Below are 18,375 nucleotides of genomic sequence, written 5' to 3' on the forward strand. Positions count from 1 at the left end.
AAAGTTCACATCCTCTTAGGATTCAGACAGTTGTTCCCTGAATGCCTAGTGTTGCCACATTCATCATACGTCATGTGGGAATCATGAATGTGCATGACTTCTTGCTTCTCATTGGCTCATTCTTCAAGCTTCTTTATGAGCAGATCCATCTTGGCAGACAACATGTCTACCTCCTTGAGTTGATGGATACCTCCACCTCTCTTGTGGGTTTGAAGACTTTCTTCATTCCAACCTTGGTTGAAGACCATCTTCTCCATAAGAGTTGTTGCTTGTGCGATTGTGAGTGATAAAAATGCACCTCCAGCAGTGGCATCCATATTCTCACAGGTGCTATTTGTCAACCCATGGTAGAAAGTATGCATGAGTAGCCAATCCTCCATCCCATGGTGAGGATATTCCAAAATGTAATCTTGAAAGTGTTCCCATGCCTCTAGGATAGATTCATCATGTTGCTATTGAAAACTTGAGATTCTTCCACGTAGAGCATTGGTCTTGCCTGTGGGAAAGAACTTTGCTAGGAAGGCAGTGGAGCAATTCTCCTAGGTAGTATTTCTATCTTTGTTGGCGTAGAACCATTGCTTCACCTTCCCCAAAAGTGAGAATGGGAAGAGCTGAAGTAATATGACGTCTCTGGTTACTCCCTTGATGGTGAAAGTGCTACAAATCTCTAGGAAGTGTTGGAGATGAGCACTCACATCTTCATGTGCCTTTCCATAAAACTGGTTAGCTTGCACCATGTTGATGAGAGCTACTTTGAGCTCAAAAGCATTGTCTCCGATGTTGATTGCCGGTCTAGTATGGATGTTGGCCATAGTTGGAGCTAAGAATTCATGGAGAGTCTTGTTGGACATGGCTTAAAAAACTGGTGTTAAGCTTCGCCTTGTCTGGTTATCATCCGATTCTAAAGCTGGAACTTTCTTGAGTTTAGCTCTAGTCCTCCTGATTAATGCTTCTGGATCTTCAATGTAGTTTATCGAAAGGTCAAAACCGGTCATACATTACCCTGCATAAGATATGAAAACTCAACAAAACAAGGGTAAGCATGTTTGAGCAGAGGTCAATGGTTTCCTCAATCACATCAATATGTAAAAAGTTTATCAATATTCCTTTTTACCTAGCTACCTTTTCTCGACAACGGCGCCAGAAATGCTTGTTGTCATTCCTTAGCTTGCTACTAAGAACAGAGTTGAATCTAGTCCCTGACAACGGTGCCAGAAATACTTGTTGGTATTTATTAACTTGTCACTTGATTAAGTAGCCACCTAATGTTGTTGACATTTCTTAACATCACTTTTGCTAAGTTGTCATCCCTAGCTGGGATGCTATAAATGCTTATTGGTACTTTCTAGCGTCACTTAAAATGACACTAAGAAGTATTGTAGTATTTTATGAGACTAGAAAGAATATAAATATATATATATATATATATAGGGATCTGCAAGCGCACAAATAATATACCATTGTAATACTTCACCCAGGAGTATTCTAGGTTTCATTATTTATATTTTTACCACAGGGAAGGACGGGCAGTTAGAATATATTGATAACTTATATGTATAATGGAGAAGTAAACCATAACCAAACTTCTACTCACAATAGGGATAAGTCCAGAGATAAATTTGATAAGTAATGATAAATGATAAATGATCACTTAGAGTACTCCTTTACATGACATTAGCATTGCTAAGTAGAAATTAGAGGAATAATTCCTAAGTCATTCTTAATTACAAGTCAAAGCATACATTGATCAATGCAATTACACTCAGTAGTCATGGCTAAGATCGACTTCATATCTACACATAAGGGATATTACTTAGGAAGATTAAGAACAGAGCTTGTCTTCCTTCATAACTAGATCATGCTTATCCTATATTCAAGGAGTGGACTACAAAGGACTCAACGGGAGTGTCACATTTGCGATCTACCCCATGGCCCAGAATATAGGGTGCATCCGCAGGTAAACAACGTATAAGCACCGCGCTTACACAATGTCGACCAGTCACCCCGTGTACTTTAGAGCGAGTGCTATACGAACTTATGCTTGATAATAATGATAATCTAGCTATACTAAGCATATAATCAAAGTAAACGATGAACATGATAACTAGGAACATAAATAATATTAAGAACAATGTCGAATCAATTGTAGCAAACATATGAATAATGAAAATTACAAAAGAGGATACAAGGGGCTATACCAAGCCACGCTTCTTGACACGATTAGGAATCCAAGCGAAGCTTGCTTCCCTCTAGATCTAGCCTAGCTAGCTATGCCCTAGAATATGGTGGAGCTCTAAGAATGATTAGGGTTTCTGCCTTCTTAATTAAATGACATATGCCTGAGGGAGGGGGGTAGGGGCTGGTATATATAGGGTGAAGCATCCATTCTGAGCCCTCGGATCAAACCGACTTGAAAGAATGGCATAGACGCAAACCCTAAGGCAGTGGAGAACTAACATTCAAAGGAGGAGGCTAACACTGGGCCCCAGGGGCTGGTTGGCCTGCAGGTGGCATCGTTTCGCGATCTTCTTCGGTGGTTTGGCTTCTGGTGTCCTCTGAAACCTTCTAGAGTTGTTTTCACCATGGATAAGCGCGATTACTTCTGACATCTAGGTCCACCTTGATGGATTTCTGAATATACCCTGCTAAAAATATAGATTCACTAAAACTCATGGAATTTGTTAGTTTAAACCCCTAAGTGTATGTTGGTGATTAATTTCATGCCCTTATCCAAGTTATATTGATGGTTTATAATGTTTGTTAACTACTATCAACATTGAGCCTATCCTCTAGTTATCATTCTACGACCAGCTGCTGATGCTGCTCACCTGTCTAAATCAAACCTTGTAGGCATTGGCAAGGCTTTCCTGTAGATTCAGCCTGAGGCTATCACTGCTGCTCTTCTGAACAAGGACATCTCATATGATTAGTTTCAAAGTAGGGATCCAGGATGTACTACTCCTAGGGATAGTGCATCTCTTTCATTTTGGTTATGTTAGTGTTAGCTCCTGTCTCCAGTCTATGTACCGGACAAATAAGAACTCATGATGTTGTAACTAGTGTTTTAACACCCTTTGGAGCACTTTATCTTTTAATGATGTTAAGTTAAACCTAGTTGTTTACTCTGCTTTGATCCATATTTTTTCTATGTATTTCTTTATCATCATTTCTCTTGATGTTACTAGCTTATGCAATTTGATAGCCTCTGCCCATCTCTGGTTTGGCACTTGGTTGACCAAACAAGTATTTTCCCCCAACTTTTATTCTTGTGGATAACAACAAATTTAAGAAAATCTTAATTTGGAGTATCAGGGGAATCAATTCACAAGAAAAGTGGGATGCAATCGGAGACAAAATTAATGAAATTGCATGTCAGATTATCTGTTTGCAGGAAACAAAAGGGGGAGTTTTGATACATTTTACATCAAAAAATTTTGTCCAAGGTCCTTTGATAAGTTTGTCTTCTCTCCATCTATTGGAGCCTCAGGTAGACTCTTAACAGCATGGAATAGCTCCATCTATGATGGCACAATGGTTTAGGTCAACTCTTGTGCTATCATAGTCAACTTCCTTTGCAAGCTAGATCATAAGAGCTTCCACATCACTAATGTTTATGGCCCCTCTAGCTCTGTCGAAAAACTTGGCTTCACTACAGGGCTTATGAACTTTGATACCTTGGTTTTGAGGATTGGGCACTTGTTGGTGACTTCAACCTTATTAGGCATCCTAAAAACAAAAACAAGCAGGGAGGTGATATGGGTGAAACGAACATGTTAATGAGCTTATTTCTGATTTAGACCTGGTTGACATACCTTTCAAAGGCAGAAGCTACACTTGGAGCAATATGCAGTCTGACCCTCTGCTAGTCAAACTAGACTGGGTCTTTACCTCCTCCAGCTAAACTCTTTCTTTTCATTCTACTTTTGTTCAACATATATCAAGGCCTATGTCTGATCACGTACCTTTTGTCCTCCACATTGGTAGCAGTATTCCCAAATCTAACATTTTTAGATTTGAAAAATTTTGGCTGGATCACCCAGGTTTCTTTGACACTGTCAAACTTCATTAGAATTCTTCTCCACACTATGCCAATGTAGTAAGAAACGTATCCTCAAAGTTGAGACAAGTCAGAGAAGGCTTAAAGGTTTGGAGCAAAAACTTATCTAAACTAAGAAAGCTCATATAAACACTGTAATTGGGTCTTGATGCTCCTAGATGGCCTAGAAGATCATAGGCCTTTATCTAGAATTGAAACATTTAGCCTCTCTTTTGGAATCAAAGAGAATATACTAGAAGCAAAGAAATTCAGTTAGATGGGTTAAGTTGGATGATGAAAACACTCATTTTTCATACTTTGGCCACAATTTTCTCACAAAAGAAATCACATAGTTTGTCTGATAGATGCTGATGGCAATTATGTGATAGATCATGATCAAAATGCCAACTTGATCTAGATAGCTTTCAAAATGAGATGGGGAATCAGTGAATTCCAAGGCATGGCTTCCAATCTTAACACCCTCTTGATAGAGCATAGAGATCACCTGGATGCAGACTTTAGCCATGAAGAAATTGATGTTGTCATAAAAAATCTCCCCAATAGCCATGCCCTAGGGCCTGATGGTTTCAATGGTATGTTCATCAAAAAATGTTGGCATATTTTTAAACATGGCTTCATTAGACTCTTCAAGGATTTCTGTTCAAATAATGTTGATCTTAGGAGCATCAACTCTTCTTTCATAGCACTTATTCCTAAGAAGGATAACCCATAAATGGTAGAAGATTACAGACCTATTTCCCTATTGAATTACACTCTCAAATGCATAACAAAGTTTTGTCTACAGGGCTTAAGTTTGTTATCCTTCAACTAGTTTATCAAAATCAATATGGATTCCTTAAGGGCAGAACCATTCATGACTGTTTAGCCTGGTCCTTTCAATTCCTTCACATTTGTCACCAATCTAAAAAGAAATAGTTATCCTTAAGCTAGATTTTGAAAAGGCCTTTGACAAATTAGAACACCAGGTCATCCTAGAAGTGATGAAACATAAAGGTTTCTCAGAGAAATGGTTAAACTGGATTAGCAATATCCTGAACTCAGGCCCTTCATCGATCCTTCTAAATGGTATTCTAGGGAAAAGTTTCACCTGCAAGAGAGGGGTTAGACAGGGTGAACCCCTCTCTCCACTTCTTTTTGTTCTTGCTACAGATCTCCTCAAAATAGTGATTAACAAGGTCTGACATATTAGTGTGCTTAAGCATCCCCTTAGTGATCATTTTGATGGAGATTTTTCTATTCTACAGTATGCTGATGATACCTTACTCATTCTCCCTAGAGATGCTAGAACCCTTTTCAATCTCAAAGGTATCCTAAGATCATTTTCAGACTCCATAGGGCTACATGTGAACTTTAACAAATCTTTTTGGTGCCCATAAACATCTCAGGTGATAGAACAACTCACTTGGCCAATACTTTTGGATGCAAGATTGGTAGCATGCCCTTCACTTATTTGGGGTTCCTCTAGGTACCACAAAACCTTCTTTGCAAGAATAATGTCCCTCTTAACCAAGATTGAAAGGAGACTCTCTGGAATTAGCAAGTTTCTCTCTTATAATGGAAGCCTCATTCTTGTGAATTCTATTTTATTAGCCTTACCAACTTTTTATATGTGTTGTCTAAAGCTCCCTCCCCAGGTTGTCAAACAGATTGATATCTATAGACAACACTGCTTGTGGAGCAATGGTGACATCAACAGAAAAGGTAAATGTCTTGTAGTTTGGGAAACTGCATGTAAACCTAAGAAATAAGGAGGCCTGGGAATTATTGATATAAGCAATAAAATAATGCCCTTCTGATGAAGCATTTGGAGAAATTCTACAATAAAGAAGACATTCCATGGGTCTCTCACCTGGGCTAAATTCTATTCAAATACCCAGACCCCTGCTCATGCATGAAGCCTTATGGGATCCTTTTGGTGGAAAGATATCATGAAGCTTTTTGATAGTTTTTTTAGTTTTGCTACTTGTAGTCCTCATAGAGGCACCACCACACTCTTTTGGTCTGATTGCTGGTATAGGGAAGCTCTCAAAGACTCCTATCCCTAGCTTTTCTCATTCACCAAGAAACCAAAGTGGTCCATAAGATTTTTTATTGAACAAGAAGTTGACAAGATTTTTAGCCTTCCTCTATCAGTACAGGCTGCAGAACAATTGGAAGAAGTAGAGGCAATTCTGGCAAAAAGAACATGGGATGAGGATACTAATGATATATGGAATTACTCTTGGAGACCCTCGAAATACAGTAGTAATAAAGCATATCTTGTCCTCATTGGAAACTGTTGGTATAAATTAATGCACATAGAATAATCCGCAAGCGTACGGATGTTATATCGATGTAGCACTTCACCGGGAGTACCTAGTTTTATATCGAACTCGAGGAAACATTTGTGAGAATAACCAAATCTATATTAACCCAACTTCACAATCAAGGCTAGATAATAGGAGCATAGAGGAGATTGCTAAGGTCTTCTAGTTCTAACTTCGATAAGCTTTGTCTTCTATTGTTTAATTTTGGGGATATTACTAGAGAAAACACAGGCAGAGTATGTTTTCTATAATAACAAGGTCCTGCTAGGCCTACTAACGGGAGGTAGACTATAGAGGATTCAACGAGGCTATAAGAGTCACCCTCGCAAGCTACCATTGATCCGAAAAGTAGGGTAATCCATGAGTAATCGAGTCTAAGCACCACGCTTACACTATGAATACTACTTTAACCCAGGAGCTACAAGGATTAAAGTACTCAAAGAGAGAGTCGCAAACCTGAAGAATAATATGAACAAGATGCTTACTTGAATTAGAAGTCGATTACCTGAGAAATCTCAAAAGCAAGCTCAAGAAGAACTTGATTCCATCAGGGTACAAGCCATAGAGAGAGCACCGACAGGTCCGGACTCCTCCGAAACTCTTCCCTCTCACTCTCTCTAATACAAAACTAAATCCTATTGTTTGGTGATTTGAACTACAAGAAACAAAGTCATCTTTAACCAAGGTCAGGTTAACATCAGTGATTGGAAAAGAGAGTTCAAAGAAAAGCTTGGCTTAGTGTGTACCAAAGCCAAACCAAGCAGACAGGGCCCAATTAGTTTATGGAGAGATAGCCTTTATATTTAAGGCATTTTTTCTTTTGGGCCTAGCTGCCTTGTACTCCTATTTTTTGTACATAAACCATTATTTCCTTTAATGAGAAAAGAAAAAAAAAGGTAGGGGGTCCCCTACCAGTTTGGTCAAAAAAACAAGTTATTCATTGTATGGTTAATGTTGGATCGAAGCAAGATGTGGCTTGATAAGGTGAAGATAGCAAGAGAAGGTTTTTGAGGTACTAAGCAAGGGTGAAGTGCAAGCAATGGCTTGGCGGCCGAACGAAGGACCTAACTAATTAGGGTGAAGAAGAGAGTACTTGCATTTAGTCGAGGTATAAATCAGTGCAAGCTATGATAGTCATGTTGATGTGAAGGATCAAATCATATATGAATGTGATTTAAAGCCTATGGATGGAATTCAAATTAGAAGTGGTTCAAGTCACATGCTCAAGGTGGACACATGCTCAAAGTATGAAGTGATGAACTCAAGTATGCAAGATCAATGTGGGAAGCAATTGATGGATGAAAGCTCAAGTTGAGGTTAAGTTGTTTTTTGAAAAGGATTAGGCAAGCCTAGAGGGGGGTTGAATACACCTATTTAAAATTTAAACTCAATGTAGTGGTTAGTACAGGCGTGGCACTGCCGTACTTGCGCGCTGCTGCGCGGAAGTTCCGTGTACAACTGCAGCACTTTCCCGGATCAAAGTAACTCGAAACCACAATTCGAAAACTAATAAAGGAAAAGTAGATCGAGTGAAATACTAGTGTTCCTAGTAGTATAGTTAGGTCCTATTCACCACTTCTCCAAGGTCAGAAGCTCTTGTAAAAGTAGATCAAGAGCAAACCCTAGAATCACAACCAACACAAGTATAGCACAAAGAAAACAGCAAGAACACAAGGACAAGGTGTTTATCCCGTGGTTTAGCTCTCCACAAAGGCTTGCCTACTCCATGTTGTTGAGGAAACCACCAAGGCTTGGGTATCACAGAACCCTATCATCTTCTCAAGTTAAGAGAGAAAGTCTCTAGCTTGAGAGTTCTTACTAGATTTTTGGAGAGTGTACAAACTTCCCATAGCACCCACAAAAGGTTGTAGTGCTTTACCAGGCAACGCCTAACCGGCTAGGAGCCCTTTCTTAAAGAGTAACAAATGCAAGATGCCGGCTTGAACACGAACCAAGTGTTCTAGGAGTTGAAGCTCAAGATGGCAAGCTCTTTTGTGAATTCTCTGGAGGCTAATCTCTCAAGGAATCGCTAGGGATTGATGGGGAGAGATTTTATGCACTTCAATGGCTTAGAGAGAGCTTGTCTGCTGGCTGGTGTGAATGAATGTGTCAACTGACCGTTGGGAGGAGGAAGAAAGGGTATAAATACCCCCAGCCTCCCAACTAGCCGATAAGTCATAGAAGTTCCGCGGAATACGTGGCAGTTCCACAGTGTGACTGTGCTCATATTTATGCGGTACTTCCGCGTAAGCCTGCAACAGAAATTAGGAGTTAAGCTTTGGCTGGGTTGGTTAGATTGTGAGGAAACATGCAAGGTGGGTTAAGGTTGAGCACTTGGTTGCACATTAAAGTATGCATTTGGCATCCCCCTTGATAGTACGATGGTTCCTATACTCAATTTCAAAATATAAAATAAATTTAAACCTCCATAGAGTCAGCCATTGCAACCTTTTGTAATTGGGCGCTCCACCAAGACAATGTAGTATCCTCACTAAGTATTTTTTGCTTGTCAACTCGATAAATCTTATTAGTCCTCAAATTATATGGTCGTCATCACCAAAACCCACACTAGAGCCTGACTATACTTACAATCTCCCCCTTTTTGATAATTGATGACAACAAAATTTGAGCTTACAAATGAATAAAATATAAACTAAGATTTTTGATCCATGGGTCTAGAGACTCCCCCTAAATATGTGAAGCAAGATTTGAATTCTTGAATTAGCTTGAAAGGCCAATGTTTCACATATTGAGATAAGTGATGGCCCCCCTATATCCATGCTTTTGCGGGGTGCTGCACGCTATGTCATATAAAATAATCATGATGCAGATGGCAATTATGCACTTCAAAAAGATTCTGAACATGCCATGCGCGGCACTTTCGCAAGTGCACGCGGCACTGTTGCAGCATTTTGCGACACTGCCGCATAAATGACACTTAGTGAAAAAGAAACAAGCACTACACTAATTCATGTAGCTCCAGCAAATTAATTTCATCACCTGAGTCATCTGTACAACACTTCAAATTAAATGCATCTTTGTGTAGATTAACTGTGACTTCAGGAGAGACACATTGCCTATCAAACTCCACGTGTTTTAAAAGATTTACCGACTTACAAATTTTATTATTCGAGGATCCTAAAAAGACACCCACGTTGTTAGGGGCTGTTTGGTTCTGACCCTGGCAAAGGTGCCTGGGTTAGGCAGCTCCTCAGGCCATCGATTTTGAGCGCCTGGTGGTCGACGAATGGACCTGCCTGGGCGAGCACCCCAGGGCCACGCTGCAAACCAAACAAACCCCTAGTATTCTTGATAATTCTACTATCAGAAAAAATAGAAAAGGGTGCCCCAATAGTACCTTTCTTGTCTCGAGTATCTGGGTTCTTAGGTGCCTTGAGTTTAGATGCTTTTTTTGTTGAATGTTGGTCTGTTGTGGCCTCACATCTTTTGCTCTTGCGTGTTCGGGTGGCAGCTATTACTGATGATTTAGGTGTGAACGAGGGGTGAGGGGTAGGCACTTTTGTCTGTTGTATGTATCCCAGGTGACTTGTTCACGAAATTATCATCTAGTGCTGATGTCACGGAATTATCATAGTGTTGATGTCACGGAATTGCTTGCTGCCGAAGGAGAATATCTCAGCGCCCCTTGTTTGTGCCAACGACGCGGTCCAAATAATCCAAATCAATAGCGGAAACATCGAAGCCAATTGTGGGAAGGAGCACCATTGCCTGCAAATTACTTCGACCAGGATGTACTAATTGTAGTTTCCTATGCAGAGAACGAGCTGTGCTGTTTGTCTTATTATGTATGGCATAGCGCTATAACATCTAGCTGTATATGGTAGCGCAGCTTCATTTCGTGCATATATATAGTAGTGTACACATATGTATATGTGCTCACCCAAGTGTTATTCAGCTCCAAAAAGAAACGAGGAGGCAAGAGCTAGCAAAAAAAATGGTCGCAGTCGACTCTCCCTACCTTAAACTGATGCCGTCCTTTCAGTTTTGCTACTTGCTGCTGTCAACATTACTGTACTTGCCTCGTTATTCTACCTCACTTTCCTTCAACTTCGATTTCTCCCAACCGGGAGGTTATAACGCCGCAAACTTCAGCTTCGACGGCGATGCATACTTCCACACCCAGGTGATCGAGCTAACAAGGAATGACAGGAACCAAGGCTTGGACAACAGCGTAGGCCGGGCGTCGTACGCTCAGCCTGTGCCCATCTGGGACGAGGATTCCGGCGAGGTCGCGAGCTTCACCACCACGTTCTCCTTCAAAATCCTCCGAGACAACCAAAACAACATCACCGCTGGCGACGGTATGGCCTTCTTCCTCGGGCATTACCCGTCGAGCATCCCAACCGCGAGTGGTGGCGGTGGTCTCGGCCTCTTCAGCGCGGGCGAAAACAGCACGAACGCGACGGGGGATAATAGGGTCGTGGCAGTCGAATTCGACACGTTTAAGAACACAGAGTACAAAGACATCAGTGACAACCACATAGGAATCGACATCAACTCCCTCATCTCAAAGGCGTACACGGATGCCAGCGTCCCTGGAAAGAACCTAACGTCGGGCCTCGTGATGAGCTGCCAGGTGAGCTACGGCAACAGCACAAAGCGTCTCACTGCTGACCTCCAGATTGGCGACGCGACCTACCACGTCGAGACTAGTGCTGACCTCAGGTTACTCTTATCGAGCATGGTGGCAATTGGCTTCTCGGGAGCTACTGGTGCGGCTGTCGAGCTACACCAGGTTCTGGCATGGTCATTTTACTCCACACTGGATAGAGCCCCTGCTCCACCTGCACCTGCACCGTCATTTACACCTTCATCTTCAGCTTCACCTTCACCTGATGATAATGGTAATCGTCGTGGAGGTTTCTCCTCGAAGGTTCCATGGAAGATAGTTGGAGCAGTAATCGGAGTAGTTGCGGTAGCGGTAGTTGCCTTGTGTGCTCTCCTAGTACGTCTGCGGAAGCTGTGTGCAGGAAAGAAGCCAGCTTCAAATGACAAACTAGATGATGAGCAACCAGAAACACCAACTAGTTTAGACAGGGCTCCTACTAACGTTCCCAGGCCTTTCAGTTACCGTGAGCTGGCCAAGGCGACAAACAACTTTTCAGTGCAAACTAATAAGCTCGGGGAAGGGGGCTACGCCGTCGTCTACAAGGGCCAACTGAAGAACCCAGACCGATTTGTGGCCATAAAAAACTTCAAACTAGGAAAATCTGCCACTGACAGGAGGAAGGCATTCGAAGATGAAATCAAGGTTATTAGCCAAGTCAGGCAAAGGCACCTGGTTGAGTTAGTAGGCTGGTGTATTGATGAAGAAAAGGATATCGTGTCACTTGTTTACGAGCTTGTTTCAGAAGGTAGCCTCCACGACCATTTGCACAAGGGAAGGAGTTGGTTGCCATGGTCCAGAAGGTATGTACGCACTAGTTTTCTTATCTTATCCTTGAGCTGACACAGACATTCCTTCTTCCATTTATAGCAGAACATAACATTTTGATTATTCTCCTGTCTTTTGTTCAATTATAATTGGAGGTACTTTACATCAATAATTTACCGGTGCTTTGTTTGGTTGTTGCTTATATATTAGGTATCAAATCATCCTCGACCTCGGGTGTGCTCTACGGTATCTACATGGAGAATGCACGGGCTGCATCTTACATGGTGACATATCAGCATCTAACATATTGCTTGATTCACACTATGTTGCGAAATTAGCTGACTTCGGGTTGTCGAGGTTGATGGACCATGCGATCGAGCTGAAAACGACATGTAATGTAGCCGGAACGCCAGGCTACATAGATCCAGATTTTATAAACATTGGGAAGCGGAGCAGGGAGTCAGATGTCTATGGCTTTGGCATTGTTCTACTAGAGACAGTCACCGGCCGGAGCCCTGCTGCTGCTGCCGTCGATCCCACTACCGTCTCCCCTTTGCTAAAATGGGTATGGGGGATAAAGAACAGCGGCGCAGTCCTTGAAGCATCAGATCCGAGGCTCAAGCATGACTCTACGAGAGATGAACAAGAACAGATGGAGCGCGTGATACAGGTCGCGCTCTGGTGCGCACACACCGATCCAGCTCAGAGACCATCCATCAAAGAAGCCATGAGGGCCTTGGAGTCCACGAACGTGGCGATCCCTCCTTTGCCACTGCCGGGATTCATGCATGGGCCATCAAACCTTGTTGCTGATGACATGTCATGTGAGACCTCAGATAGCGTTGTATCACCTGCTGCAAGCCGGGCTTAGCTTTCATCTTGCTTGCATATTTACTTTCCGAAGAATAATCTTTCTTAACTCTCACATAGGGTACAAGTTTAATCTGTCTGCACAACTTTGTTCTTACATCAAACGTTAGATATTCCTTTTGTTCACATGTTTATTAATGTGCTGTCCCTGCGACCCTTCACCAATTCTTCCTTCGTCCATGTCTTCTCCCTCGTCTCTCCAGCAGTTATAAATCAAAAGATGAGCTCCTTGCAACCTTGTCTTGTTCCCATCAATCAATGTTCTCTTCTCCCTCCATCAGTTACTCCTCCAAGTAGTTGTCCTATCCGGTGAGACACGCTTCTTTGGAGAAGTCCATCTGAGATGAGATGGTCTGCTCTCCCATGTCCGATCATCTGAAGGATTTGAGAACCAAGATTTGGGGATACATGCATGTAACGACCCTTAAGATATGTCGCATTGCAACTTTTGGTTTGCTTATTATTGTGCCTTTTCAATGTTCCAACCAGATGTGTTCTTTTTGTTGCATATGTCATTGCACTTGCTCTAGGCATGGTTGTCATTTGGTGCATCTTTGCCACTGTACTTGTTGTAGCCACGAGTCTCATTATTAGAGCATATTGAAGAACCGAAATGGCGACTAGAGGGCTAAACCACATGATCACTGATATAATTACATGAACACGATCTAATCTTAGATGGATTGTGAGACTACATAGCCGGGAGGTGGGTACTCTGCCATCGATAGTGGAAGCAGAGGTCGTCGAGTGAAGTAGACGAGATGTGTCAATGCCTCTGCCTCCTCTGGACGCCGAGGAGGAAGCAGAGACGTCATGAGGGGTGGTGTCGGCGAGAAGAAGAGGTCGGTGCCTGTGGTGGCCTCCCCGTCACTTCATCACCTTGGTGATCGGATCTTAGGTAGCAATACAATACATATTCATAATTGTTATATACTCTTGTATGCACCATGTATAGTGCAACGAAAAATAATAGAAATAAGAAATCACATTTCACAAACCATACAAGTCAAGGTTTTAGCCAGCCTCCGTGTTTCATATATCATGTATCAACCACACAGCAACCAGCCAACCAACCACCATAGTTCATATATTATGTATCAGTAGTCAGGGTCTCAGCCTCTTGGACGTGGCATACGATGCGCAAGCTAGAGCGCCAATGCGTCATCACCGCCACCACAATGTGGTCTGGTGGGGGAGGGAGCACACTATCACAGTCGGTTTCAAACCGGCTGTGATGACCATGCCATCACCATTGACAATTCACTGTCGAGGCTCAAAACCGCCGGCGATGGGGGGTTACGAGCTAGCTGTGGTAGGCCTGCTATAGTTGTGACTCCGCATGTCACTTGCTTTCCATGACTAAACTTCATAGTTGAGCCATGTACATGTTCTTATGCAAGTTACTATCAGGGAGTATTGATATCCATATAATGCAACTCCAAACCATAATCAGTGGCAAGCAAGCATCATGACAATTCTAAATGATGTTTATGTGACACGGGAGGCAGAACTCACATGAACTATACTACGAGCCTTGCCTTGAAATTTTCCACCTTCCTTTTGAAATCACAAATAATTATATAGAGCCATCGGTAGTCTACTGTGATGATCCCATTAGGAATTTCTACTAAGTCCATACTTCATTAGAGCTCATATACTTTAACTCACCCTTTCATGGACTTAAGGCATTTAGGTGAGTATTTTCATTATGGCTCCTTGAGTAGTACAGGAACATATACCTTTTCAAGTCACAAACGTCTAACTAATGCCAGTGACATAGTCTTCATTAATGGTAGATTTCTACACCACTGTGATCTAAACAAGTCATTAGTCATCATAGGGGGTCTATACAGGCCATAGAGGTTTAATATCACAATTACCTCGCCATTACAAACTATAATATTGATCCATTACTCATAATTGAGCACTCAACTTCAGAACTTTAATTAGCAGATGTAGTCCCATATTTCATAGATGAGGAGTAAAGTCCCATGTCAATACCCAAACAAAAGAGTCGCAGCAATATGCTGTCAGGTAAAGATAAGTCTGGGCCGGCGTGTATTAACAATGAAAGCCCAGCCCAGGCTGCACCTATAGATTCCTTCCCGCGCTGCTCAAAGTCTAGGATCGCCCTTGGTAGAGAGACGATACAGGACATGGAGAAAAATACAAGACAAAACTTGTCCTTAAGTTCATCCTAGTCCCCATTCATACTTTCTACGGTGTGTGAACCATTTCTTTGCCTTCTCCGTGAGAGAGAAGGGAAAAATTTCCATTTTAGAGTTTCTTGTGTCATGCCAGAGATGCTCAGGCATGAACACATTTCCTTGAACTCTAGCAAGTGATGGCAGGGGTTTTCGTTATCAAGCCCAGAGAAGGGTTGTGCCCGAACCATGGCTATCAAGCCAGGGCGGAGTTCATAGCCAGATGAACAGGTGGTTTTGATAGATGGTGGCTCAGAGAACTCGCCCTTTGAAGCGGACTGGCATTGTATAGGAGTGGTTTTCATGGTGAAAATATTTTGTGCTTTTTTATATAAAAATGAAAAGATATAGCTACGAGGACGAACTAGGTTTGAAGGAAATAAAGCAACCGTTCCCCGGCAACGGCGCGAGAAATGCTTGTTGGTATTTCTTAACGCAAACAGAAATGATCCGCAATCACACAGAATTACCGTTGTAGCATTTCACCCGGAAGTATTCAGGGTATCGTATTTTCCGCAAGGAACGGAAGTAAATCTTTTACCTAGTTCGTCCAAGGACAACACAAGGATAGAGTAGGTAGAGGGTAGAGAGGATTCCTATGGTTAAGAGTCTAAGGATAGATAAACTCGACTATTACTTGCTTACTTCAGGCACCGAAGCGCACCTGGTCTGCCAGGCGATACCGGCTTATGGCTCTACGCCATGCTCGGACGTGGGGGATTACAAGGGACATACATGGTTGCCACCACATGCCGCCTACCCCTCAATCATGGAGTACGAGGCAAACGAAGGTAGCCCCTAGCCTAGACACCATGTATACGCTATCGACTACTACTCTAGTGTCATATAGGGTGATCCGCCTTTATCAGGAGCCCTCTACTAGACCATCCGCCATGGGGATGGACAACGAACCCGCAAACAAGTAAGAGTAAAGATTAACTAATCAAAGACTCCATAACCAAAACAGCCACAAACACTCACTTAGCGGGAGAACCCAACGAAGTATAGCGTAGGTGTTCGTTGAGCTACAAGACGGGGAGACACCGATAAGTTCAGCGCTTCCCCAAGCTCTCCCTCACATCTCTCCAACTACTTGCTCTAGATAGCTAGCTAGGGCCTAAGCCCTTGGGATGGTGCTGTTGGTGTTGCCCTTTGCTCCTTGAGGTGTTGTTCAAATGAGGAGGACGGAGCCTCCTTTTATAGGTGGAGAGGAGGGGGTTCTACGAAAAATTCCCCATTCCCTTATGGAAGGAGCAAACCGCCCTCCTCGGCATTTAATTTACCACCAAACCACTTGAACTGACCAAAGAGAGGCAGTATAAACCGCCTGGAGAAGGTTGGGCCCAAGGCGCGCCAGCAGGGGTGCGCCCGCACCATGGGTGCGCCTGCACCCTAGGTGGGCCACCTTGAGTCTAATTTTGTTGTGAGGTTTTCTTTGGTCTTCTAGAGTGGGTCTATGTGGGTTTGACGTTGATTGGTGGTGTTTGTATTTGGGTTTGTCATTGTTCTTTTCCCGTATGGGCCCTGATTCTTCTGGTGATTGGGCATGTCTCCTTTAGGCTTGTGTAGAATGGTGTTAGTGCTCCATTCTTTTGCACATTTCTTAGCCCTTTATGTGTACTTCCACAAATGCCCTCGTGCAAATAGTCAAACACTAAAACTTGTGGAAATTCTTAATTTTAAAGCCCTATTTCTAAGTTTGGTGTTTGTGTGCTAGGATTTTATGAGAGTGTTAACGGTTGATTATGTGAGTTAAGCACCACCAACAAACTCCCCCACACTTACCCCTTTGCTAATCCTCGAGCAAAGCTTAGGGATAAAAGTAATCATGAGCATAACATCCTAAGATGTATGGCTTACATGAAAGTTATTCCAACACATTCTTTACACAAGTGGGATTTGTGGCATTAGCTTACATGTTTCCTTGGGTTGTTGAAAAGAGGAACAGTTCTTAAAACAAAGTCATCTTCCCAATTTTACATCTTAGCTCATGTCTCTTCTTCTAAACCACATATTTAGAAAAAGATCATTATCTTTTTAGAAAATGGAGTATTTTTCTAACAAACATAGTTTTTTGTCTACTCCCGGTGTAGGAGCAGAATTTTTAGTGGATCTAGATGGAAGCATGTTTTTGCGTACTCCCAGTGGTGTAGGAGCAGCATGTGTACGTGATCTTGATCTTGGGAGCATGATAAAACTCTCAACAAGGGTCAACAAGACTTGACCAAACTCAACACAATAACAAGCAGCATATGTGGAAGGCTTGAAACTTGTAAAATGTTATATTTGGCTTTGGTAGGAGTTGCTCACCAAATGAGGAGTATGTGATACTATGGTTTTATAATATTTTTATCAAAACAAATTCTCCAAGCACTTTGAATAGAAATGGTAGGATTTCCAAGTCAGAACTATATCACACCTCCCAACAACTTAGTCAACATGATTGTCCTATTAGAATATTTTCCCACAAGTATAAGTGTATGTATATGGAACAAACTTTACGCAAGCTTCTATCTTAAAATATTGTAAACATGTCACTTTTCAAAACTTTGAATGAAGTGTGGTTTGACAAATTTGTATAGGGGCATTGTTGGTTCATTGAGTTTATTTTTAGTGATCAAGATTTTGTTTTAAACTCAAGGTTGTAGGGAGTTGAGGGTAGAGTTTGCACAAACCATCATTGAAGATAAAGGAGCTAAATGAGTCAGAAGTGGTTTGGCTAAACCTCTGGTTTAGCCAATCCTCTCTGGAGCTTTCTATCATGTCCTTCTACATGCTTGATTGTTGATGTTGTGCAACATGTTTGGGAGGGGGGAATCTCGAGTGTGTGTTATGCTTCAGAGATCTCCCCCACACTTATTCTTGTACCTGCTTTTGTTCAACAAAAAAATAGAAGTGGAACAACAAGGGGCCCTGCCTGTTTGAACACCGGGGAGCCTAAATGTTATTATTATCATGTTTTTTATATATTATTATTATTACTATTGTTGTTGTTATTATATATTATTATTTTTTAAAGTATTCACCAACTTTTATCTTTTAACATAACTCAAGCAAGGCTAAAGGTAAAGTTTGCAACATAATCATAGCCTTGATTTATCTCCATCATGTATTACCTCCATTGTTTTATGAAAGTAATTGCTCAAGTTCATTAACCAAAATTAAACACCATGTTTAAATTTGATTAAAGAAGATTATTTTAACCTGAGAAGCATGCTTAATTTAAAACGCCTATGGATGTATTGCTAGAGAATGCATCCAAACTAGAGCATACAACATAAACAAGGGAAGCATGATTTTATATTTCCATGAAGACAAATTTGAGTAAATGGGTTGGTGAACATTTTAGTTTCCTTTGCATACCTGAGTGTTCTTATTGGCTGCACATGTGGATGAATATTTGAAGTTGCTGCAGCAGTTGCAAGATTATGTGTGGTCCAACTCAGGTGAGCCTAAGGCTAGGCCATACACACAAATAGTGTGTATAGACCATGGGCCTCGGTGGTAACAAAGTTTTTAGAGGATGAGAGTCCTCTCTTCTTT

General features: G+C 41.8%; 2 protein-coding genes and 1 non-coding gene across 3 annotated transcripts in view; all 3 read left to right on the forward strand.

Annotated features, from left to right (window-relative positions):
* The first annotated feature begins 378 nt into the window (after nt 1-378).
* On the forward strand, nt 379-487 carry LOC136547669 (small nucleolar RNA R71). The gene has a single exon (XR_010781632.1). It is a non-coding gene; the product is annotated as a small nucleolar RNA R71 (small nucleolar RNA).
* Nucleotides 488-10,351: 9,864 nt separating this feature from the next.
* LOC136543996 (L-type lectin-domain containing receptor kinase IX.1-like) overlaps nt 10,352-18,375 on the forward strand; it is a 94,924-nt gene continuing 86,900 nt past the window's right edge. The window contains exons 1-2 of the mRNA XM_066536290.1: nt 10,352-11,181; nt 16,016-16,035. Of these exons, the coding sequence (XP_066392387.1) occupies nt 10,352-11,181; nt 16,016-16,035 (850 nt within the window). The remainder of the gene's footprint in view (nt 11,182-16,015; nt 16,036-18,375) is intronic.
* Nucleotides 11,263-12,629, forward strand: LOC136542899 (L-type lectin-domain containing receptor kinase IX.1-like). Its single transcript, XM_066535524.1, has 3 exons — nt 11,263-11,281; nt 11,355-11,793; nt 11,969-12,629. The coding sequence occupies exons 1-3, from the start codon at nt 11,263-11,265 to the stop codon at nt 12,627-12,629; spliced, it is 1,119 nt and encodes a 372-aa protein (XP_066391621.1).

This window comes from Miscanthus floridulus, chromosome 3 (assembly GCF_019320115.1).
Source record: "Miscanthus floridulus cultivar M001 chromosome 3, ASM1932011v1, whole genome shotgun sequence".
Classification (NCBI taxonomy): domain Eukaryota; kingdom Viridiplantae; phylum Streptophyta; class Magnoliopsida; order Poales; family Poaceae; genus Miscanthus; species Miscanthus floridulus.